Source organism: Oncorhynchus tshawytscha, linkage group LG19 (assembly GCF_018296145.1).
Source record: "Oncorhynchus tshawytscha isolate Ot180627B linkage group LG19, Otsh_v2.0, whole genome shotgun sequence".
Taxonomy (NCBI): domain Eukaryota; kingdom Metazoa; phylum Chordata; class Actinopteri; order Salmoniformes; family Salmonidae; genus Oncorhynchus; species Oncorhynchus tshawytscha.
Genome location: NC_056447.1, coordinates 30,422,330 through 30,447,454, shown reverse-complemented (window position 1 = coordinate 30,447,454; position 25,125 = coordinate 30,422,330). Strand labels below are relative to the sequence as shown.

The 25,125-nt window shown below is 42.2% G+C and overlaps 1 protein-coding gene across 1 annotated transcript in view; it reads right to left on the bottom strand.

Annotated features, from left to right (window-relative positions):
• Positions 1-15,571: 15,571 nt before the first annotated feature.
• The window catches only part of LOC112218613 (semaphorin-3ab), a 55,734-nt gene continuing 46,180 nt past the window's right edge, over positions 15,572-25,125 (bottom strand). The window contains exons 7-17 of the mRNA XM_024379552.2: positions 21,776-21,918; positions 20,778-20,892; positions 20,536-20,605; positions 20,245-20,389; positions 19,872-20,091; positions 19,691-19,782; positions 19,523-19,564; positions 18,662-18,819; positions 17,699-17,766; positions 17,440-17,585; positions 15,572-17,183 (exon numbers count right to left, since the gene is read on the bottom strand). Coding sequence (XP_024235320.2) covers positions 16,644-17,183; positions 17,440-17,585; positions 17,699-17,766; positions 18,662-18,819; positions 19,523-19,564; positions 19,691-19,782; positions 19,872-20,091; positions 20,245-20,389; positions 20,536-20,605; positions 20,778-20,892; positions 21,776-21,918 — 1,739 coding nt within the window. The 3' untranslated portion in view covers positions 15,572-16,643. The remainder of the gene's footprint in view (positions 17,184-17,439; positions 17,586-17,698; positions 17,767-18,661; positions 18,820-19,522; positions 19,565-19,690; positions 19,783-19,871; positions 20,092-20,244; positions 20,390-20,535; positions 20,606-20,777; positions 20,893-21,775; positions 21,919-25,125) is intronic.

Here is a 25,125-nt window from a genome sequence, read left to right as displayed (position 1 = left end):
CCCTCCAGGCAAGCTTCAATGCCATACAACTCTCCTTTCGTGGCCTCCAATGGCTCTTAAATACAAGTAAAACTAAATACATGCTCTTCAACCGATCGCTGCCTGCACCTGCCCGCCTCTCCAACATCACTACTTTGGACGGCTCTGACTTAGAATATGTGGAAAACTACAAATACCTAGATGTCTGGTTAGACTGTAAATTCTCCTTCCAGACCCAATCCAAAGTTAAATCTAGAATTGGCTTCCTATTTTGCAACAAAGCATCCTTCACTCATGCTACCAAACATACCCTTGTAAAACTGACTATCCTACCAATCCTCGACTTCGGCGATGTCATTTACAAAATAGCCTCCAATACCCTACTCAACAAATTGGATGCAGTCTATCACAGTGCCATCCGTTTTGTCACCAAAGCCCCATATATTACCCACCATTGCGACCTGTGCGCTCTCGTTGGCTGGCCCTTGCTTCAAGCTCGTCGCCAAACCCACTGGCTCCATGTCATCTACAACACCCTGCTAGGTAAAGTCCCCCCTTATCTCAGCTCGCTGATCACCATAGCAACACCCACCTGTAGCACGCGCTCCAGCAGGTACAGTATATCTCTCTGGTCACCCCCAAAACCAATTCTTTCTTTGGCCGCCTCTCCTTCCAGTTCACTGCTGCTAATGACTTGAACGAACTACAAAAATCTCTGAAACTGGAAACACTTATCTCCCTCACTAGCTTTAAGCACCAGCTGTCAGAGCAGCTCACAGATTACTGCACCTGTACATAGCCAACCTATAATTTATCCCAAACAACTACCACTTTCCCTACTGTATTTATTTTATTTGTTTATTTATTAATTTTGCTCCTTTGCACCCCATTATTTTTTTTCTACTTTGCACATTCTTCCACTGCAAATCTACCATTCCAGTGTTTTACCTGCTATATTGTCTTTACTTTGCCACCATGGCCTTTTTTTGCCTTTACCTCCCTTCTCACCTCATTTGCTCACATCGTATATAGACTTGTTTCTACTCTATTATTGACTGTATGTTTGTTTTACTCCATGTGTAACTCTGTGTCGAACTGCTTTGCTTTATCTTGGCCCTTTCGCAATTGTAAATGAGAACTTGTTCTCAACTTGCCTACCTGGTTAAATAAAGGTGAAATATATATATATTTTTAAATAACACCCCTCTCTCTTTCTCTATCCCTGTTTCTGGAGAGGAGAGGGGAGGAGAGGAGAAGGGAGGGGAGGAGAGAGGATGGGAGGAGAGGAGAGATTAACTAGTTTGAGTGAGGAGTCTGTGTGAATGTACTGTATGCACTGTTGTATTCCAACATTCCCTTATTCATTTGGAATCAAGAATCAGGCAAAAATCGAGGATTGGACATATTTCCATATAGGTTATCTGAGGTCCATAAACATTTAAAACATCTGATCTTGACGTATCTGACTGTTTTATATTCATGACCAAACATTTCACTGTTACCCACCTGGCCTATAACAAAGAAGCATGACTATGCTTCCTCTTAGACAAACATGTAGCAAGCTTTACCAAAACGTCTGGGAGCGATAGTGTGAATGACTGTTGTTGTCGATGGTTTGTTTTACTATGCCATGTCCAGGAGTTCCTCTCAAGGTCTCCTCACACAATCCAAATATTTTCACTCATGTTAATGCTGGGTCAATATCCGCCTCTGTCCAACGACTTTTCCTGCACACACCTACTCTGAACACACACACACACACACACACACACACACACACACACAGAGAGTCACATGCATGGGCTCATGCACCCACGAACGCAACACGCACACATGCACTCCACACGCTCGCTCGCTCACACACACACACACACACACACACACACACACACACACACACAAACACACACACACACACACACACACACCACAGTGCAAAGCAGCAGCAGGGAGCGTGTAGTGTGTATATACCAGACCCCATGCTCAGAGGTCAGGCCGGGATCAGGGATGGCTACTACTCTTCTCCAGCAGTGTTCAGAAGCAGAGAGGACCCACTGTTCTACAGAGCCACCAGATTACAGGCCCGTTTACACAGGTGCACGTCATATGGCTCGGCACACATGCACTGTGTGATTTCTTAGTATTGTGTGTGTGTTTGTGTCCATCCGTCTTAGAGCCCATTCAGTATTTGCCGTGTTGTGAAACTCTGATACCATCAGTTCAGTAGCTCTGGGAGAGGTAGAAATGTATGGAGGTAGAGAGGACAGAAGGAGAGGGAGAGAGGAAAGGTAGATATGAAGCACTCTGACTGAGAATCCAGGTCTGTTATGGTTGGCCAACAGAATGTTGTTGAACACTCATAGATGACATTTATCTGGGCTGTCCAGTTCCTTAGTTGGTACAGCCCAGCACCCTCACTCTCCCAGCACATTGAACACACTCGGCACACACACGTAAAAAATATCACTTGTTTTCTGCCTGTATTGGAAAAACTCATCAACTTCTTATATAGCTCCCTGAACCCCGGCCCCATTTCCCTTCTTTCCCCTTTCCCTCTCTTCTTCCCTCCCGTTGTTAGACACCAGAGATAATTTCTGAGCAGCTCACCTGGTCAGACATTCCATGAAGTTATGGAAGCTATGTGGCCACCATGTTGGCTCAGAGCCTGTAATGTGCTTGGGCTCCCTGGACAGACAGTTTCCCTGTGTATAGTGCCAGTAATGTGAAACCCGGGCCTGGTCAGAGATGGTTCAGTGGAAGGCTGGGTTACACCGCTCAAGTGATCTGTGGAAGTGACCGTCAAAGCTGCTGTATATTGTCATCCATCATACGGAGCACTCTGAAATGTACTGATCTGTGTGTGGGTGTGAGTATGTGAGTGTGTGTGTGGGACAACGTGAAGTGCCCATCCAGCCTCCTGTGTATTGTCATTCATAATGCTAGGCCTGGTGACGTGTGTATTTATGGGTGTAAAGTTTGGGTTCAGGAGAACAGAACAGAGGAGCGGAATTGAAAAAAACATTTGAAAAGCACTATGACACGGTTGGCTTTATGACTGGGGAGACCTGAGGCCTTTCTCTCTCCTGACCTCTGCTTTGGTTGACCTTGTTTATGGAATGTTCCCATTCTGATTCGATTTGTGGAGCTTAACATACTGACAAATGACCATCAGAAGGGTTGGCATGACACCTGTCAATGGCTGTCATTCCAACAACTTTCAACCCTTCACTCATTTATATCAGTTTATGACAAATGACATGCCATTGTCGTTCAGTGCAGAGCACGTTATTAAAGTGGTATGGAACAGAAGAATGTGAAACTGGATCTGAGAGAGAGCTGTATCTGAGGGATGTTGTGAATTACAAAGACCACTGTGGAATGCTGTGTGTGTGTATGTGTGAGTGAGTGTGTGTGTGTGTGTGTGTGTGTGTGTGTGTGTGTGTGTGTGGTGCTAGATTGGTGGTGTTTTTAATTGAATCAGAGAGCTGCCATCCTGCTCCAGGACAGGACCACCATGAACAGAGCTACAAGGGAAACAGGGGAAAGGTCCTGGCACTTTCTATCAGTCTCCATGTAGCCACAGTACTCTTGAAGTGACATAGAGGCAATAAGACCCCAAACCAGAGACACACTGATTGTCTGAGACTGAAGAACTCATGCAAACATACAAACACACACGCACACACACACACACACACACACACACACACACACACACACACACACACACACACACACACACACACACACACACAATAGCAGTGGTGGAAAAAGTACTCAATTGTCATACTTGAGTAAAAGAAAAGATATCTTAATAGAAAATGACTCAAGTAACAGTGAAAGTCACCCAGTAAAATACTACTTGAGTATAAGACTAAAAGTATCTGGTTTTAAATGTACTTAAATACAGTGGCTTGCGAAAGTATTCACCCCCTTGGCATTTTTCCTATTTTGTTGCCTTACAACCTGGAATTAAAATGGATTTTTGGGGGTTTTGTATCATTTGATTTACACAACATGCCTACCACTTTGAAGATGCAAAATATGTTTTATTGTGAAACAAACAAGAAATAAGACAAAAAAACAGAAAACTTAAGTGTGCATAACTATTCATCCCCCACCAAAGTCAATACTTTGTAGAGCCACCTTTTGCAGCAATTACAGCTGCAAGTCTCTTGGGGCATTCTATATAAGCTTGGCAAATCTAGCCACTTGGATTTTCCCCATTCTTCAAGACAAAACTGCTCCAGCTCCTTCAAGTTGGATGGGTTCCGCTACAGCAATCTTTGAGTCATACCACAGATTCTCAATTGGATTGAGGTCTGGGCTTTACCTAGGCCATTCCAAGACATTTAAATGTTTTCCGTTAAACCACTCAAGTGTTACTTTAGCAGTAAGCTTCGGGTCATTGTCCTGCTGGAAGGTGAACCTCTGTCCCAGTCTCAAATCTCTGGAAGACTGAAACAGGTTTCCCTTAAGACATTTCCCTGTATTTAGGGCCATCCATCCTTCCTTCAGTTCTGACCAGATTCCCAGTCCCTTCCGATGAAAAACATCCCGACAGCATGATGCTGCCACCACCATGCTTCACTGTGGGGATTGTATTCTCGGGGTGATGAGAGGTGTTGGGTTTGCACCAGACATAGCGTTTTCCTTGATGGCCAAAAAGCTCAATTTTAGTCTCATCTGACCAGAGTACCTTCTTCCATATGTTTGGGGAGTCTCCCACATGCCTTTTGGTGAACACCAAACGTGTTTGCATATTTTTTTATTTAAAAGGCAAAGGCTTTCTTTTGGCCACTCTTCCATAAAGCCCAGCTCTGTGGAGTGTACGGCTTAAAGTGGTCCTATAGACAGATACTCCAATCTCCACTGTGGAGCTTTGCAGCTCATTCAGGGTTATCTTTGGTCTCTTGTTGCCTCTCTGATTAATGCCCTCCTTGCCTGGTCTGTGAGTTTTGATGGGTGGCCCTCTCTTGGCAGGTTTGTTGTGGGGCCATATTCCTTCCATTTTTATAATGGATTTAATGGTGGTCCATGGGATGTTCAAAGTTTCTGATATTTTTTTATAACCCAACCCTCATCTGTACTTCTCCACAACTTCATCCCTGACCTGTTTGGAAAGCTCCTTGGTCTTCATGGTGCCACTTGCCTTATGGCGTTGCAGACTCTGGGGCCTCTCAGAATAGGTGGATATATACAGAGATCATGTGACAGATCATGTGACACTTAGGTTGCACACAGGTGGACTTAATTTAAATAATTATGTGACTTCTGAAGGTAATTGGTTGCACCAGATCTTATTTAGGGGCTTCATAGCAAAGGAGGTGAATGCATATTCACGCACCACTTTTCCGTTTTTATTTTTTAGAATTTTTTATAAACAAGTTATTATTTTCATTTCACTTCACCAATTTGGACAATTTTGTGTATGTAAATTACATGAAATTCAAATACAATTCCATTTAAGTTACAGGTTTTAATTAAACAAAATATTTTAATAAAAGGGGATGAATACTTTTGCAAGGCACTGTGAAAAAAGTACTCAAGTAAAAGTAAATGCTATCCACCAAATTCCTTAAATGAAGCAACCCAGACGGACAGACACAGGCATATGCCAACACTCATTTACATCATTTACAAACTCTGTATTTTTGTTTAGTGAGTCTGCTTGATCAGAGGCAGTAGGGATGACAATGCCTTATATTGACAAATTGATTTTCAAGTGGGTTTTGGTATTTGCTCAGACATTGTGGACGGGTATGTTGGATGGGCATGTTCAAATGCAGCAATACATTTTTTATTTTTTTCATAATTTTTTTAAGCCTATCCCAAACCTTAACCCTTACCTTAACTATTCAGAGTTAATGCCTAACCTTAAGATTGCAGAGTTAATTCCTTAATTAAACCTAACCTTAAGAAATTTGGACTTAATGCCTAAACTGAACCTTAAACACTTCGGAATTAGTCTATCCCAGACCTTAACTCTTACCTCAACCATTCGAATTTAACATGGATGAACATCTAATTTTGACGTGAGACTGTGAGCGCTTGTTGCACAATAGCCCCTTCACTGATTTGTGTGCTATTGTAACCAGGCTGCTCCTGCCTATCTGTCTGCTACAAATCACAGACATCCTCCCCATCAACACTTTGATCATGTCAGCTGGTTCCTGTGTGGAGGAGCAGGAGTCTGGTTAGGGTTCAGTTTAACTCAGAATAATCATCAGCTGTACAGAATCCTCAGGCTCAGCTAAAACTCCTGGCTCACCAGGACCAGACACCACAGGACACTGGCTAGAGATGAATCACAGACAACTTTTACAACTGTTGTAGCTGCTGTGGTTATTGTAGTCTGCAATTACTAATGAGTCCCCTAATGAGTCCCCCTAATGAGTCCCCTATTGTAGTCTGCAATTACAAATTAGTCTCCTTTGCATCCCTTTGATATTTCAAGTAGAAATTGTGCACCAATGCTAGATTGTAAAAGCCTGTTATATTAAATGAAGTACCCTTTAATATAAACCACATGGACAATTCAATCAATGTTATGTTTTATATGAATAAATACATGTCCCTCTGTGCACTCTCTGTGACTTCTCTGAAGATTTCAACACACTTAACTCCAACATTTCTCCAAGTTTTCATCATTAATGTAAAGGCCTAGTTATTTTGTTGCTTTGACAAAGTCATTTCTAAAGATTATTATTTATCTCATGTGATTAGTGATTCTTTTTAAGGTCATTTTAATATGGTGAAACTATTATGTGAGCTGGTTTTGTGGTGGAAAACTGTGTGGCTCGAGCATAACACATCAACCCTGTGACCCATAGATAGACAGGCTAGAAATGTTTTAACAATTACATTTGTTTTGTTAGCCTTGCATGCAATTGCCCCTCCCTGTGTCACACAGCAATCTTCCATTCCCTCTGTCACAAGGGGATTTATGGCTGATTTAAGATGAAATCGTCAACCCTGTTACGGTCAACGTTGTTACGGTCAACCCTGTTACTTTATTTGGCACTTATTAGGCACTTACAATAGTCTCTTTTTAAACAATTGTAACCTCTTGATATGGGAAAACATGTTTTTATTAAGTTGAGGATGTACACGTCATGACAGAATGTTAAAATAGAATGTTTTTGTCCCACACAAAGTTACACTACCCAAAAAGTATTGATTTCAGGGAAAGACACACATCACTGACTAACAGGTCCAAGCATCCGTGAGACCTCTAAACGTAATTGGATCCTTTATACCCACAAGTCTTCATTGTTGTTCCGAATAAAGTATTCAACTAGGTTTGAGACAGGCGCCAGTGTCTGACCAGTTTATAGTAGAGTCTGGTATGATGCGTATGAGTGTGAGACTGTTGTGTTTTCTGTAAATCTCTACAACTCCAGGTATTGTTTTTCTCTGTGTTTGTCTGGCAACTGGCAACTTATACCAAACATTGTCAAAACACCAACTCTGATTGTGAGTAGAGCTCACAAAATAATCTGGTTTTCACCCACAATTATAGTAAAAGTGCTGTTTATGGCAAGTGGGAAACTGTTTGTCAAAATGGAAGACTACACATTTTTATGGCAGCTTAAGGTTTTGTTCTATTCTGTATCTGACATATTTATTTGTCTTGTGATTCAACATTAGTTGGTAGCCACCAAAGACGTAGTTTATCTTTAGCAAAAAAATGTTTTACAGACGGAAGTTAAAAACAAGATGGAGCTCAGACTCCTTTGTCTTTTCAACTGTAGCTCAAACTGCACAGTCTTTGTTCAACCAAGTTAATATTTTATCATAAGAATTTAATTATTTCTGACAATAGATAACTTTTTTTTGGACAATACCTTACGTCGACAGCCTAGTTTTGCACTAACACAGCAGTCTGAAACTCCTGGTTTGCAGGTCTCTTTATAATGGCTTGCAAAGTGTTCTATAATTTGTATTGGAATCCTGCTGAAGTTTTGATGTCCAACAATACCCTCAATGCACATTCCACGCTCAAATGTTCTAAAACGTCTTCATATCGGGGGAGCCATTTCCAGAGCGTTGTCAGCCATTGCGAACATGGAGGAGATCTTGTTAATTATGGATCAAATTTGTTAAAATTACTAAATGACATTCACAGAATTTAAAAACTTACAGCAATGCGCTTGTGAGAAAAATTTGAGAAAATTTGAAAACGAGTATTTCAACATAGTATAACCACTGCAAAGCTGATGCTAGGAAGGTAGCCTCTTCCATAGACTTGACTGGTTAGCTAGCTTACATCAGAGCCTTCTGGCTAATATCATAGTCTGGATCTAACGTTGCTTTTCAGAGAAATAGGTCTATGTGCTTTACAAAATGATTTTTTTATAAAAACAACATTATATTACTGATCTCCTAAATTATTCACATCTATAAAAAAAAGTTAGAAACAAAATTAACAAAATGTATCCGTTCCTCCTGGGTGGTGCAGTGGTTAAGGGCGCTGTACTGCAGTGCCATCTGTGCCATCAGAGTCCCTGGGTTCACACCAGGCTCTGTCGTAACTGGCCGTGTCTGTGGGGCGACGCACAATTGGCCTAGTGTCGTCCGGGTTAGGGAGGGCTTGGTCAGTAGAGATGTCCTTGTCTCATCGCACACCAGCGACTCCTGTGTGTGCGCTAGCCAAGGTTGCCAGGTGCACGGTGTAGCCTCTGACACATTGGTGCTTCCGTGTTGGATGTGTGCTGTTTTAAGAAGCAGTACTGGTTGGGTTGTGTATCGGAGGATGCATGACATTCAACCTTCGTCTCTCCCGAGCCTGTACGGGAGTTGTAGCGATGAGACAAGATAGTAGCTACTACAACAATTGGATACCAAGGAGTAAAATAAATAAAACATATATTTTTTAAATGTATCCTTTATTTATTTTAGAAGATGCAACAATTGTTCATGAAGCAAAGATTGGACAACTTGGTGAAGGTTTGGTAGAGAGAAACTGTCTAATTTCCTCCCCATCCTTCATCCGTGGTGCTTGTTCAACACAGCATTTGGAGAGTCCTGTGAATATCAACAGTCATGAACATGTCATTCTGAACAGTTGTTGTTCTTCCTAATTGAGCCAATTTAAACTAATATTAGTCATCAGTCTGTGTTGGTAATCCGGATTTTAAAAAAAGTTTTGAAGTGTGGAATTGATAGCTAAAGTGGAGCTGCTCCAGATTACATCTTCAAACTAGCAACCATGGTATGGCATTTCTGACGGGAGCTGGTCCATCATGCATGATGCTCTTCACTAGATATCAAAACATTCAAAGGCTATTTTCTCAAAAGTATGTTTACAAGTTGATCAACTTTCAAAGCAGAATTACTTTCCCAATGTTCCTCAAATGCAGTGTATGATATACCATCTTGTAGCTCTACTTTTATCCAATGTAAAAAAACACAATTTTAAATTTTGTAACATAAGACCGAATCCAGGTGGTGAGTCACAAATGATAAGTACCTAGACCATTTGCTCTGTTACACAACTTAATAGCGACCATAAGTTACAGGCTAGCCAGACCTCTCTTATGCTAGCTAGCTAACCAGCCATGTTATTTAAATGAAAAAGAGGCTAGCTAGCTAGTGTCAGTTTTGCAGCGATAATGCTGTGGAAACACTCGTGAAAAGATTTTACTCAAATTTTCTCATTAATGTCTTGCTGTAGCTTACAAATTATGCAAATGTCATTGAACAATTTCAACAAATTTGATCCATATTTAGCGACATCTCCTCCCTCCCTGAGTTAGTGCAACATCGCGATGGGCTCGAAGTCAAACCGAAGTCAAACGGAAATGAAACCCATATGAAGAGGAATGGAATGTGGGCGGTGCTAGAATGCATTAAGCGTATTGGAACTTTTGATAAAATAAAATAAAATAAAATTGTATTTGTCACATGCGCCGAATACGACAAGTATAGACCTTACCGTGAAATGCTTACTTAGAAGCTCAGTACAGTACAGTTCAAGAAGAGTTAAGAAAATATTTACCAAATAAACTAAAGTAAAAAATAATTTAAAGTAACACAATAAAATAACAATAACGAGGCTATTTACAGGAGGTACCGGTACCGAATCATTGTATAGGTAGGGGTGAAGTGGCTATGCATAGATCACCTGCAATCTGCAGTTTGAATGACTGCCAATATAGGGAAGATTAAAAAAGGAGACTAAATAAACCATCTCATTAACGAGTTAAATAAATTCAACCACTTACAGATTGGATTAGTTTAGAAAAAAGTGATGTTATTTATCTTAATGTAGTATAAGATCAATTAATGAATGTGCATGCAGAAACATAGATATTAAAACAAACTATTCTAAAAAGCAACATGTAACAAAGCATGCTGGGAAATACGACAATGAGAGAGTCTCTGAGAGAGTTAACGGATGTTGATTCCACTGTGATTCAAATAACACTTCATTTATTCACTACAGGTGGCATCAATTTCAATCCCACTGGTGTTAACCCAATAGAATCAACACTCAGATATTACATTCAGAACAATTTCTACCTCAACACCGAGATGTTAACACCCGCATGCTATGCTGTGTTCGTCTCTCTCATTCTCTTACCCATCTGGTTGGTAGCATAGAACGACAGTGAAGTAAAGCAGATCATTTGGAAGTGGGAACTGAGGTAATGAACCCAGACCAAAGCATAGTCCAGCCCTAGAGGTTTACTGCCAATGCTAAAACGCACTTATACACTGCTACTGCCAAGGTTAAAACACAACATCAGTGTTAGTGCTAACACTCAAACAGGTTCCTCTCCTCTACTAGTGATGTTCTGACACATTGAGCATACTGCCAACTCAGGGGGTTCAAAATAACAGAGTACACACCCAGACTATTTAGAGAGCATGAGGATTGCTCCAAGGCATGACTCATGATCAAGTCAATCCACAAGTCTGCAGAATTCGATTTTTCAGTAAATCACTTCAACTGTGTCAGTATTGACTCAATGAGACAGGGCAGCGACACAACCCTACAAGCCTTTGATGAGCGACAAAAAGAGAAAGAAAGAATGAACGAATGAAAGAAAGAAAGTACCAATGCCACATGCAAGGTTTATTTCAAATAATGTTATTGTAGTTGTTGTAATGTGATAAATGTTCTGAGGGGTCATTCTCCAGGTGTAAATGACAGACATGTTGAGGTTCAAGGGGAGGGTGTGAAAGTGGGCTGTAGGCCCCTCTAACTGTACTAAACTTTGCTTTCAAGTGACCCTTGTCACTATGCATATGGTCTGTGCATGGAATCTGAAGTCAACTGTAACTGGCATCTGCATGTGTAGTACCCACCAATGGCTATATGAATATAGATGAAGACCTCTGGGTCAATAGGTTGTCAATAAACACACATGGGAGTATATATCACAGAGAATGGAATCTTCGCTTTTTGCTTTTGGAATTTTCCATTGACCCACTGTATAAACATCACACATTTCACAAGCTGCGACCCCTAACTAACCAGCTGAGAACCACCAGTAGTCCCCATCCCTCCATGTGTGTGCGTGTGCGTGTGCGTGTGCGTGTGCGTGTGTGTGTGTGTGTGTGTGTGTGAGTGGATGCATTTGTGTGTGTGTGGATGCATGTGTGTGTGTGTGTGTGTGTGTGTGTGTGTGTGTGTGTGTGTGTGTGTGTGTGTGTGTGTGTGTGAGTGTGCGGAGTGTTGAATCAGTGGTGTGGTTACCAAAGTGACATGATTATTTTACATTTCTACTCTTATTCATATTGCCAATTGGTAATTAATTTTGTGATTTCATACTGAAGTTACTTCTTAATCAACAGTAAAGGGGAAGTGTATTTCTCCCTGTCTGTCTCTCATTCTGTCCCTCCTATCAGTTCTTTGTGAGTGTTGTGGTGTCCCCTGGAGGTGAGGGATGGGACGACAGGTCTATCCAATCAGACTGATGATGTGACTGATGCATGATGACAAAGGTCTGCTCTGCCAGAGGGGGGCAGTCACGTACCACAAGACAGACAGTGATGTTCTAATGCAAAGGCATGTCAGCTATGTGAAACAACCATATCATCAACCTGCAGAGATGTATTTTTTGTTGAATTTCAGCGTAGGACCAGATGATTAATCATCAAGCATCAATTATACTTTTCAGTGCTTGTAATTTATAAATCTTATCTAATCCTGATGGTTAATGGGCTGTGTGCTCTTAACTAAATGTATGAAAACAACTACATTTTGGCACCAAGAGGTCTATAGCTTTAGCGCATGGAAGTTCATTGTGTTTGAATTAAATGTATAACTCTGTAAATATGGTTTATTTACAATTGAAAATACTGCAATTGTATTACAACTATTGTATCACCCTTGACAACCAGATCTCTCATCTCATGGAGTTGATATTTTATATAGATTAATGTGCCCAAGTCCACCGTGGGCTTCAGTCATATAACATAGTAACATTGTGGCAGTGTAGAGTAACAATCTCAGATATCACAAATAACACATGACAATAAGAACATGCTTTAGGAAGATGTTTTTATTAGAACAGTAGAATACATCATCGTCATTATCGTCGTCATCATCATCATCATACCAAACACAGTCTATACAGCAGCAGCAGTTTACTTCCTCATTTACACTCAGCAGCCCTGCCAGTGGTTGAAGTGGGACGGAGATGAATGGTACAGAGAATCAGCACCTTTTATACTGTAGAATACCGGCTCTAAAATAGGACCTGGTATGGCACTTTAAGAACTGATCCCTATACAGAGACAGACCCTCTGTACTGCTTCACTATGTGAGCCCACTAGCACCTGTTGTAAGAGGTCTGGACTCTGTAGGCAGTATGTCACTGGTTCAAACTCTGCTTAGGCTGTTCCACCTGGATCTCAACATCCACACTGATACAGATAATTGGGAGATCATGTATACTCTTGCTACCTGACCATGTGTACTGATCCATGTTGCATTGTTGTGTTTGATGAGAATTACATTGTAATATACTTTATATTTACTGTAACTATGTGTGATTGACAGATCTGTATAGATGTTTGCATCCAAAGTGATTTCCAGCCCAGATAAACAAGAGTATCTCTGAGTGCCAGTGGAATACACCAGAGTACTTCATTTATGCCGTACTTACAGTAACTCGTTCTGTGTGTCTTTACACCTCAGTAACAGGTAAATGTGTGTTGCCTCTAAGCTAAGAGCAGACCATCACAAACAACATTAAACAATGCATCGTTATAGAAACAAAAGTAGACTAGAATGGCATTCACATGCAATTAGTATACAGTGGCATACTGTTGGACCATGGGATTTACTCTTCAATGTTTATGTTATGTTCACCGGTTTGTACATTCCAGATTATCTGTCTGTCTCTGTATGTCTCACTGTGTTGAGATATTTCAAAAGGAAACATCACCTGACGTACAGAAGAAACACATGTCAGAAAAAAAACATCTCCCGATGTACATACTCTCAGAGTATTGTAGTGATTCAAGGAAAGATACATAGAACAGATATACTCCTGGACAATAACAAAATACATGTGTGTATTGCTGGAAGTGTAAGATATGCTTGAAAGTACATTTGCAGGCTGACATGGGCAAACAGACATAGACAGATGGTACAGTAGTGGTATGCTAAATATTGTAATAGAACCCTGCATGTTCCATACAACACCAGTGGTGTTTTTTTTAAGAGTGGAAAGTATTTGCTCTGTTAGTTGGTCCTGTTTGCCAGCATGTACATGTTACATGTAGGTGTTATCATAAAGTAACAGTTACAGGCATATAATGACATGTTACACAATGGTTTCTCAAATAGATAAACTTATATCATATAATTTTTCACAGTGTAGATATACTGTATATCAATATATATGTACAGTACCTTCAGAAAGTATTCATACCCTTTGACTTTTTCCACATTTTGTTGTGTTACATCCTGAATGTAAAATAGATTACATTTAGATTGTGTGTCAGTGGACTACACACAGTACCACATCATGTCAAAGTGGAATTATGTTTTTAGACATTTTTACAAACAATTTTTGAATGACTACCTCATCTCTGTACCCCACACATACAGATAATTGTAAGGTCCCTCGGTCGAGCAGTGAATTTCAAACACCACAGATTCAACCACAAAGACTAGGGAGGTTTTCTAGTGGTAGAAGGATACAAAAAAAACTGACATTGAATGTCCCTTTGAGCATGGTGAAGTTATTAATTACACTTTGGATGGTGTATCAATACACCCAGCCACTGAGAAGATACAGGAGTCCTTCCTAACTCAGTTGCCAGAGAGGAAGGAAACTGCTCAATGATTTCACCATGAGGCTAATTGTGACTTTTAAATGGAAAATAAGGAAGCCTGTACAGAATAAAAATATTCCTAAACATGCATCCTGTTTGCAATAAGGCACTAAAGTAAACTGAAAAAAATGTGGCAAAGAAATTAACTTTATGTCCGGAATACAAAGCATTATGTTTGTGGCAAATTCAACAACACATTACTGAGTACCACTCTTGATATTTTCAAACATGGTGGGGGCTGCATCATGTTACGTGTATGCTTGTCATCTGCAAAAACTGGGGAATTTTTTTTTAGGATAAAAGAAAATGAATAGAGCTAGGCACAGGTAAAATCCTAGATGAAAACCTGATTCAGTCCACTTTCCAACAGACACTAGGAGACAAATTCACCTTTCAGTAGGACAATAACCTAAAACACATATACAATGAGTGTCAAAATGTTAAGAACACCTGCTCTTTCCATAGACTGACCAGGTGAATCCAGGTGAAAGCTATGATCCCTTATTGATGTCACTTGTTAAACTCACTTCAACCAGCGTAGATGAAGGAGAAGAGACAGGTTAAAGAAGGATGTTTAAGCCTTGAGACAATTGAGTCATGGATTGTATAGGTGTGCCATTCAGAGGGTGAATGGGCAAGATAAAAGATGTGTCTTTCAACAGGGTATGGTAGTAGGTGCTAGGTGAACCGGTTTGTGTAAAGAACTGCAATGCTGCTTGGTTTTTCATGCTCATCAGTTTCCTATGTAATTCAAGAATGATCCACTTCCCAACGGACATCCGGCCAACTTGACACAACCATGGGAAGCATTGTAGTCAACATGGGCCAGCATTCCTGTGGAACGTTGGGGCATGTAGAGTCCATGCCCCAACGAATTGAGTCTGTTCTTGACAATGACTGTAATTGCAATGATCAACAACCAACTTGACAGAGCTTGAATAATTAAAAAAATAATGTGCAAATATTGTACAATCCAGGTGTGCAAAGCTCTTAGAAACCTACCCAGAAAGACTCACAGCGGTAATCGCTGATAAAGGTCATTCTAATATGTATTGACTCATGGGTATTTATGTATTTCATTGTCAATAAAATCACAATCAATTAAAAATACATGTTTTCACTTTGTTATTATGGGGTTGATGGGTGAAAAAAGTATTGATTTAATCCATTTTCAATTAAGGCAGCAAAATGTGGACTATGTCAAGGAGCATGAATACTGAAGGCACTGTATGTGGTGAAAACAAGTTTTGTATGCAAATTGATTCAATCAAACAATGTGACAAAGTTGATGCAGAGACATGTTAAAGTTTTAGTTAAGATGGGATGCAGTGGTTGGACTGAAACATAAAATGAAGGAAATAAAGTCCACTTCCACTATGTAACAAATACTTATACAGGGCTCTGAGCAAATCAAAAAGATACAGGTTTAAATAAAACATGAAAACATTTGTGCCTTGGAAGAGCTTATCTATCTCTACACTTAACACAGTGACTTTCAGAATCATGTTGGATACTTTATTTACCTACTGCTTTCGGGAAAAACCCAATCACCTTCTGTTAAATACATTTGTTAATGGGGAAACAACATCATGTAACAAGATAACCGCAAACCATTCCCTTTAGCATGAGGATGTGTCAAAGCACATTTACATTTCTGATTTAAGTTAGAATAACATAATTAGTTGTAAATCCACGGCTACTCTGAAGTATCTTGCAGTGCTCAGTCATCCTCCTCTCTCCTTAGGACTCTTCATTTCTCATAGAAACCAATCAACATCATACTGTTGTGCTTTACATGACCTGTATGTAGTTATGTCCTTGTGATACACACGAGGTCCGTCCCTGCTCCGTCATTTCATCAAACACTATCATCCCTTGTTCCAAGATAGTGGTTGTTAGGAGAAGCTAACTACTATATCTGGGTGGACAACAATGACGAGACACGACTAACAAACAAAGCTACACTACAGTGGAGACAGAGCCATGTTTTCAATAAGTTATTCTGCAGTACGTGGAGTCCAGTCCACATGTTGGCTAACACTGTCCCTCCATGGTGCTGGGGCTACAGAGGCCAGCTGAGATTATAGAATAGTACTGTATCACCTGGTGTCCTGTAACATCCTTTGTCTCTGTGCCGTGTCACTGTAAACATGGGTGGCCACGCAGCCTACACGCACAGACCAGGGCGGGATATTGCCTTTGTTTCCAGTTGAGATTCTCTGTACAAAGTCAGTGTGGAACGAGTCTTTATCTCTGTAAGGAGAGATGAGGCAGGGGAGGAGGTTCAGGGGGGATCTGAGGATGAGGACAGTGTACATGGATTAGGGGTTGGGGGTCAGGCGGGGTCATGGGATTTAGTCGGTGCGAGGTCAGACGCTGCGGGGGGCTCTCTCCAGTTCGTGGGTCCGACGGTTGCGGCCCTTCTGCCTCTCCTGCAGGTGTTTCCACTTGGCCGCAAGCCCATGGGCGTTCACGTGGGTGTGAGCGTGCACGAGGCCCTGCTGCTGCTGGTGTAGCTGGACCTGTTGGGATAGGTGTGCTTTCTGCCTCCTCTGCTTCTTTTCCCTCTTCCACACCTGCTCACAGAACTCATCCACGCTGTTCAGGGTCGGGTGGTTCACTAATGACAGGAAGTCACGGTACCATAGCTTCTGATTGGACGATTCCCGGGCTGGGGGCATGTCCCAGGAGGTGGTGTGTGTGGCAGCGGTGTGTGTGGCGGTTTCGTCATCACGGTGAATGAGCTCGTCGAGGCGTTCAGTGTCGATGACTTCCAGGGTGACCCTTAGGAGCGTCTGCATGAAGCCGTGTTCTACAGTCTGGCACACATACGTCCCAGAATCCTTTTTGTTCAATATGCGGATCAGCAGGCCCTGCTCCGTACGGACAAAACGATCCTCTGCTTTGATCTGCACAGAGATGAGTAATAGAACAATATTTGCTTCACTTGACTTAATTTTATCTAGCATACTGAGATAAACAACACCACATTTGAGATCCATATGTTCAATATTCTTTGTAGATCTGCAGCTCAGACACAGTACCTGTATCTGTAATACAGTATGCAGTCATTTATGTAATGCACTGAACAGTGTACCGGTCATTTGATGGACATCATGATTGAAATGCTGTGTTATGTGTAAGGACTAGTGTACGGTTTCATACGTCTTGTCTCCTGTCGTCGTTGACTTGTTGGTACTGCCAGTAGGTGAGTGCTCTCTGGGACTTGGGGCTACACTCCAGGAACGTACTGCTGTTCTCCACTGCATACACTGTCTTATCCAGCACCGTGGGCTGCACATTCAGGTTATCTACAGGGACACACACACAGATCATACTGTGAACACAATGTGAACTCAGCACCATTATAATGTGAAGGGAAGAGAGGAATCTTCCATGAGGAGGTTTATTTGTGAATACATACCATGATGCTGCAGGTCTGAACACTGGGTTAAAGGGTCTCCATTCCTGATGTCCTGTCTCCTTGTCCTCCTGCAAAAAGACACGTCAACACTCAGTTTGCGAGTATGCATGTGCATGTGTGTGGTTTTGGATGTGCTGTACTTGTGGTTGTGAGCCAGCCAGGCAGATTAGCTAACACCAGTGAGCTTCATTCCACTGTAGACCGGCTTAGTTCTAATTACAGGGTGGCTGAGGAATCCAATCAATCAGTCACTCATAGCTATTTTACACAGCCTGACTAACACAGTTACTCTCAGCCAAGGATACAGAGGGGATGGATTCGAAACACACACATGTATTGTAAACAATGACTGAATAAACAATGGAATATCCAGAGTGAGAAACAGAACAGAGATTTATTCATTGAGAAAGAACAAGTGTCTTCTCTCACATATCTTCCCTTCCCCACAGGGCTGTTCTCTCTGAGAGTATCAGAGTATTCAGAGTCTAAAATATGTAGAAATATGAGAGCTTCAGGCTAAAGCTCAAATCAATAACCCAATGGAGACTTTATGCGTGGGTGGGAGGCTACAGTGCACACACACACACACACACACACACACACACACACACACACACACACACACACACACACACACACACACACACACACACACACACACACACACCCACACCCACACCCACACCGCACACTCCTCCCGTGAACAGCTAGAACTTCTAACACTTTATTTCACCCTGCACTCACCCAGACAGTCTGCCTGCAGATATGACTAACATTAGTTCTCATTGCCAGTAAACACAGCTCAGGGTATGTTTCTGTGTCTCAGGGAGAAATGTGACCTGGCTACCTTCAGGGCTAACAGATCTGATTTTCTGTACTCAATGTACTCAATATTTACAGTCTTTGAATGGGATAAATAGTGCTTGAATGTTGACTATGCGATGAGTGTGTGTGTGTGTGTACCTCTTGGCCATGGGAAAGTATCGTGAGCACTCGGTCCCATCCCAGGCACAGTAAGGGTCTCTAGCTAGACAGCACTCAGCACACGCCTTCCCGTACACCTCACAGCGATGCAAAGGCATCTGGGAAATGCCTAGATCTGAGCCTAGGTACAACTGTTGCTGTGGAAACAGAACAGGAAAGATTCTAAATACATGATACCATATTTTTTGCATTATGCAAATGTCAAATGGTTTAGAAAGGTTCTCAGTGCCTGGTACAGTACAGTAAAAAAAGGCCTCGTCATATTGTTACAGGTGAAGGTTTCTACAGCACAGTATTTCTACCATTGTATTATCACAAGAGATCTGTTGGTTGACATCCGTCTTAGACAGTCAGCATCAGTCAGCATCATCACACTTCTAACAAGTGTTTATTTTGTCCTTATTACAGTCCTCAGGCTAGGTGTTACCCATGACGTTGACAGGTCACATCAAGTCTGTACTAAGAATACAATTCATTTTTATAAATAGCATAGATACAATTGAGTTAAATTCTTCTTCTATAGTCGTGTCCCTCTCTTCTGCAGCTTAGTGTGTACAGTAAGTGGGGGATTTAAACACTGTTTTGTGTTGATGAAAGCTGACTACTAGTGGGATACACTCACCTAGAAGCACCACTACTTCATTACATATGAATGTAGCTGACTCTGCCTGTCAGAAATATGACGTATCTCTGTTTAGAGAGTGGATCTGTATTATATGGGCTGTGTTAAGTGTCTGTAGCTTCACTAAGGCCATGATTCTATAATGTAGGACGTTCTAGTACACCCATTCCTTTTCCTGTTCTCTTCGTGTCATGAGGAATATGATCAGCATTGGTTACCTGCTTCGTGGAGAGTTCCATCGCTGTAATAGCAGTTGGCTCCTAGGACAAAATACATGAGAAATGTCCCAAATGTTATAAACCCATATTTTGATAAAGTAATAATTGTGATGTTGTTTCAGCTGCATGACTTTAACATAAACATGATCTGATAGCAGTAGGAGCTACCCTGAACACAGTCATCTCCTCCAGTAGAACCTCTTCCAGGTCATGCCAGGACCCTCTGGGGATGGACACCACCTTCAGCACTTTACCCATGTCTACAACGCAGAAACAACAGACACACATTCTTAGTGTGTGTGTGCACATGTGTGCGTGTGTGTGCATGTGTGTGTGTGAGTGTGTGTACCTGTGCCTATGAACATGACGTCATACTGTCCGTCCTCAGCCTCCACTTTGTCCACCACTATCTGTGTGAACTGGTAGTCCGTGTCCGTCTTGACTATGATTGGTCTGTTGTTGATGGGATAGATGGGGTTAAACATCGCTGGGTGTCCTCTCGCAAATGTTATGACATCATCAGGCAAGTCCTTTGTTGAATCAAATCCTCCGAATGTCTTGCTGGGGCACTGTGGATTAAAAAACATCCATTACTATGTTCCTTCATGTCTTCCACTAGTTTACAATTCAAAATGTTATAAAGGTGGTATGTATGCCTTATGTATAGCCCCTTTATGTAAAGTGTGTCCCTCCCCCACCCAAAAACCCCATCATGCCCTCACCGTGCCAGGTCGTGGGTACGGTACCCTTCCGGGGAAGGGAACCCACTGATAGTTAGGGCCGTCCCTGTGGGCATAGGGACCTAGAAACACCCTTCTGATGTCTGCCATGCTGTACAAACACACTGCTGAGCCCTTGAAGATGTTACTGAGGGACACAGAGAGAGAGACAGAGAGAGAGAGAGAGAGAGAGAGAGAGAGAGAATCAATTAGAGATACACATCTACTACAACAATCTTCTGCAGGATCCATTCACGATCCACCTGTAGACAGGTGGCTGACTGAAGTAAGTACCTGGATGTAGTGAACACTGCATAGATGGTGGGGTTCTTGGGATCCTTAGCGCTCATCAGAAACACATCCTCTGAGAACAAAAACAACAAAAAGAAGAGTTAGTGTCAGGAATAAACAGAATACAGTAGACTGGTATACATGTGATATTTGTTTGCCCAAAACACACTCTCACACACCACAGCCCCCTTTTCCAGCCACACAGACACATAACATGCAACACAAAGGCTAATGTAAACACTCACGTAGTTCGTCAAAGTGTGTGTCTATGCCATTGAGTCCAGGTACAGAACACACCAGTCTGGCCTTCAGGAAAGTAGTCCACTTATTCACCAAACTCCTGTGGCCTCCAAAGTCATTCTGTTAGAGGAAACCAGAGTCCAAATATTTACTACATCCCCCACAAAACAATACTGCAATACAGTAACTGCATTTTGTTATATTAACTATGATTGACACCTGCAAAGACAACAATGGCTTAATGCAGCTGTCTTACAGATTCTCATAATACGTTATCAAAATAAAAAGTGACTTTGTTTTTCTGCACACATCGACAGAATACAGGCTCCCAGTGATTGTTGACGGTCTATTAAGACCGACGCCCCAAATATGCTCAGCCTAAATTTATATGGCATTATAAATAATGAATGCATTGTGTTGACTAGAGAAAAGCAGATACCTCACATACTGAGAGATCAGGCTGGGAGGGTGTGTGCGTGTCTGTGTCTGTGTGTGTAATTGTGTGTGTTGGGCAGGCTAAAGGGTGACAGAGGAGACACCAGTCTCTGCCAATACCAGCCATCATCCTACACTCAGAAAAAAAGGTTCAATCTAGAAGATGTTGGCTGTCCCCATAGGAGAACACTTTGAATAACCATTTTAGGATCCAGGTATAACACTTTTGGGTTATACCCAAAAAGGTTGCACCTTGAACCAATAAGGGTTCTCCTACGTGAACAGCTGAAGAACCCTTTTGTAACAGTACCACCATTGTTATTTACTCTCTCTCTCTCTCTGGCTCCAGTGTCATTTTTAAACCACCTCTCTCTCTCAGGTTTTCCTCAGTAAGAGAACCACACCAAGCACAAAAAAAAACTAAATATAACCTGAGAGGAGAGAGATAACTGGTTAGGAAAGCATCCATTATGGAAATCACTGTCATTCATCAACTCTGTTTGAGATAGAGGGAGCTGTTTTAGTCTGAGGTGTCTAAATGTGTTTGTGTTCTGAATGTGTACAGTACCTTGCAGAGCTGTCCGATGCGTGCGTGTGTAGCCTTCCCTGCGTGTTCCCCATCCATAGCGTTCTCTCTGAAGAACAGGTAGATCTTGTCATCCTCGGGGTTGTCACTCTCTGGGATCAGATGGACACTCACAAACCTGGGATCTACACAAAAATATATAATATTTAAGAAATTATGAAATGGGAATCAGAAACTTCTTCCCCAGTAAAACGCATAGTGGGCCAATTGCAACCATCGGAAGCCACCAGATTATCATCAGCTGATTTATTGTTATTAAACCATCAATACATGCTAACATCACCCGAACAGCTGATCTCAATTGCAACCAACATTTGGCAGAAAATAACTGTTCCCTGACGTGGATTTCAAGGTTATCTTTTAGTCTTGATTGCAGCCAATATTTTTCAAGACCATTTCGCCCTCTGGTTGGTGTTACAGTATCATCGGAACAACTTAGTCCTACTTTATGAGCAGACTAAGGGCGATTTAAGGGAGAAATCTATTAAGGGCGAAATCTATTGTGGCAATTTATCCGACATGTTGTATGAATGGAATACTACTGTTGATAGTGTAGTCAATTCTTATTATTTTATTTGTTTCCAATTCCGATGGTAAATGTCTCTAATTGTCTGTTGAAAAGCAGACTGAACCAGCTTTTCCTCTAGTATTTTTCCTGTGCTTAGCTCTATTCCTTTTATCCTAAAACACTCCTTAGTCATTGCTGATGACAAGCATACCCATAACATGGTGCAGCCACCACCATGCTTGAAAATATGAAGAGGCTTAATCAGTAATACGTTGTGTTGGACTTGCCCCAAACGTAACACTTTGTACTCAGGACGTAAAGTACATTTATTTGCCACATTTTTTGCAGTTTTACTTTAGTGCCTTATTGCAAACAGAATGCATGTTTTGGAATATTTTTATTCTGTACAGGCTTCCTTCTTTTCACTCTAATCATTTAGGTTATTATTGTGGAGTAACTACAATGTTGTTGATCCATCTGCAGTTTTCTCCTATTACAGCCATTAAACTGTAACTGTTTTAAAGTCACCATTGGCCTCATGGTGAAATCATTGAACAGTTTCCCTCCTCTCTGGCAACTGAATTAGGAAGGACGCCTGTACCTTTGTTGTAACTTCACCATGCTCAAAGGGATATTCAATGTCTTTTTTTTCATCTACCAATAGGTGCCCTTGTTTGAGAGGCATTGGAAAAACCTCCCTAGTCTTTGTGGTTGAATCTGTGTTTGAAATTCACTGCTCGACTGAGAGACCTTACAGATAATTGTATGTGTGGGGTACAGCGACGAGGTAGTCATTAAAAAAGAATGTTTAACACTATTATTGTGTCACACCCTGATCTGTTTCACCTGCCTTGTCTCCACCCCCCAGCAGGTGTCTCCCATTTGTCCCCATTATCTCCTGTGTATTTACACTTGCGTTTGTCTGTACCAGTTCGTTTTGGCTTGTCAGATCTTACCAGCATGTTTCCCATTTTTCCTGCTCTCAACTTTGTTTTCTAGTCTTCCCGGATCTGATCTATCTGCCTGTCCTGACACTGAGCCTGCCTGCTGTTTTGTCCTTGTTTGACCCTGCCTTAGATTACAGACCTCTCCCTGCCCTCGACCTGCACTTTGCCTGCCCCTTTGTATAATATGGAACTATCCCACTCCTGTGTCTACATCTGGTTCATATCCTGAGTCGTGATAGTACGAACTGTCCATGACTGACCCAGCAGACTCGGGCCAACTCCGCAACGCTGTTTGCTCCCAAGCAGGCAGAAAGCCACTACGGTAACCTTCTAGAATCTCAGTAATCATTGGCGTTTCTCCCCAGCCTTCCCCAGCTTTCTGTAAACCCCACTTACCTCCTCTGAAGCACTATGCTGGAAATCTAGGAACCTGCCAGGAGTTTCTCTCCCAGTGCTCCCTCATCTTCGAGCCGCAGCCTTCTTAATTAGTGTACCTGATAACTCTCATGTCTGGGAGAGCACTTGCCTGGGCTACGGTGGTGTGGGAGCAACAATTAACCATTTGTCTCAGTCTGGAGTTTGTGAAAGAAAGAAAGGTGTTTGATTCTCCGTTGTCCAGAAGAGAGGCTGCTGAAAAGCTTCTTCAACTGCATCAAGACTCCTGTAGTGTGGCAGACTATGCAGTGGATTTTGGCACTTTTTCCGCCGAGAGTGCCTGGAACCCTGAATCCCTGTTCGACACGTTCCTTCATGGATTATCAGAGGTGATTAAAGATGAGCTCGCAGACCGGGAGCTGCCGTTGGATCTCGACTCTCTCATAGCTTTGACCATACGGATCGATGGGTGGCTACGGGAACGTAGGAGGGAGAGGAGGAGGTCTGTTCCTGGCCACACTCACTCATCCATGATTCCCACCTCGCCTCTGAAGAATCCTGGAAGTTCCCGAAGTCTACAGGGCCGAGAGAATCCGACATCACCCGAATTCCCTCGGGAATCTCAGAGGGCAGTCGACTCATCTCCTCTGGAGCCCATGCAACTGGGGAGGATTGTCCCCTGTTGAATGCTTGCACAGACTGAGCACCAAGAGCTGTCTGTATTGTGGTACTTCAGGACATTACATATCAACCTGTCCGTTAAAAGACCAGGCTCATCAGTATTATGAATATGCTGGTGAGCCATACGGGGAGTTTCCAATCTGCTCATTACTTGTACCCATCTTCATGTCATCCTGCTGTGGGGTGACCGGTCCCAATTTCTCTGGGTGCTCATTGACTCTGGGGCCGACAAGAGTTTTATGGACACTCCCCTAGTGTCGGAGCTGGGTATCTCCACACAACCCCTTTCCATTCCCTTGCATGTCACTGTGCTGGATGGGTACTTTATTGGCAGAGTTACCCACAATACGGTTCCTGTCAACCTGCGAGTGTCAGGTAATCCCAGTGAGTCTATGCAGTTCCTACTCATCGAATCCCCTTATGGACCCATGGTTTTGGAGTTTCCATGGCTCCAGAGGCACAATCCCGTGATCGACTGGGCTCCTAGATCTATCATGGGTTGGAGTCCGTTTTGTCATGCACATTGTCTGAAGTCAGCACAGCCTGCCCCGGGAATGTCTTTTTGTGGGCTTGGGAAAAGCCTCGGATCTCTCCTCTGTTCCTGCGGAGTACCAGGACCTCCAGAAGGTTTACAATAAGGCACGCACCGCATTTCTTCCTCCGTATCGACCCTACGACTGCGCCATCAACCTCTTCCCGGGTACTACACCACCTCGGGGCCAACTTTATTCCATGTCGGGTCCGGAGACCAAGACTATGGGGAAGTACATTGGGGACTCTCTTGCGGCAGGGAGTATTCATCCATCTGTCTCCCCTGCTGG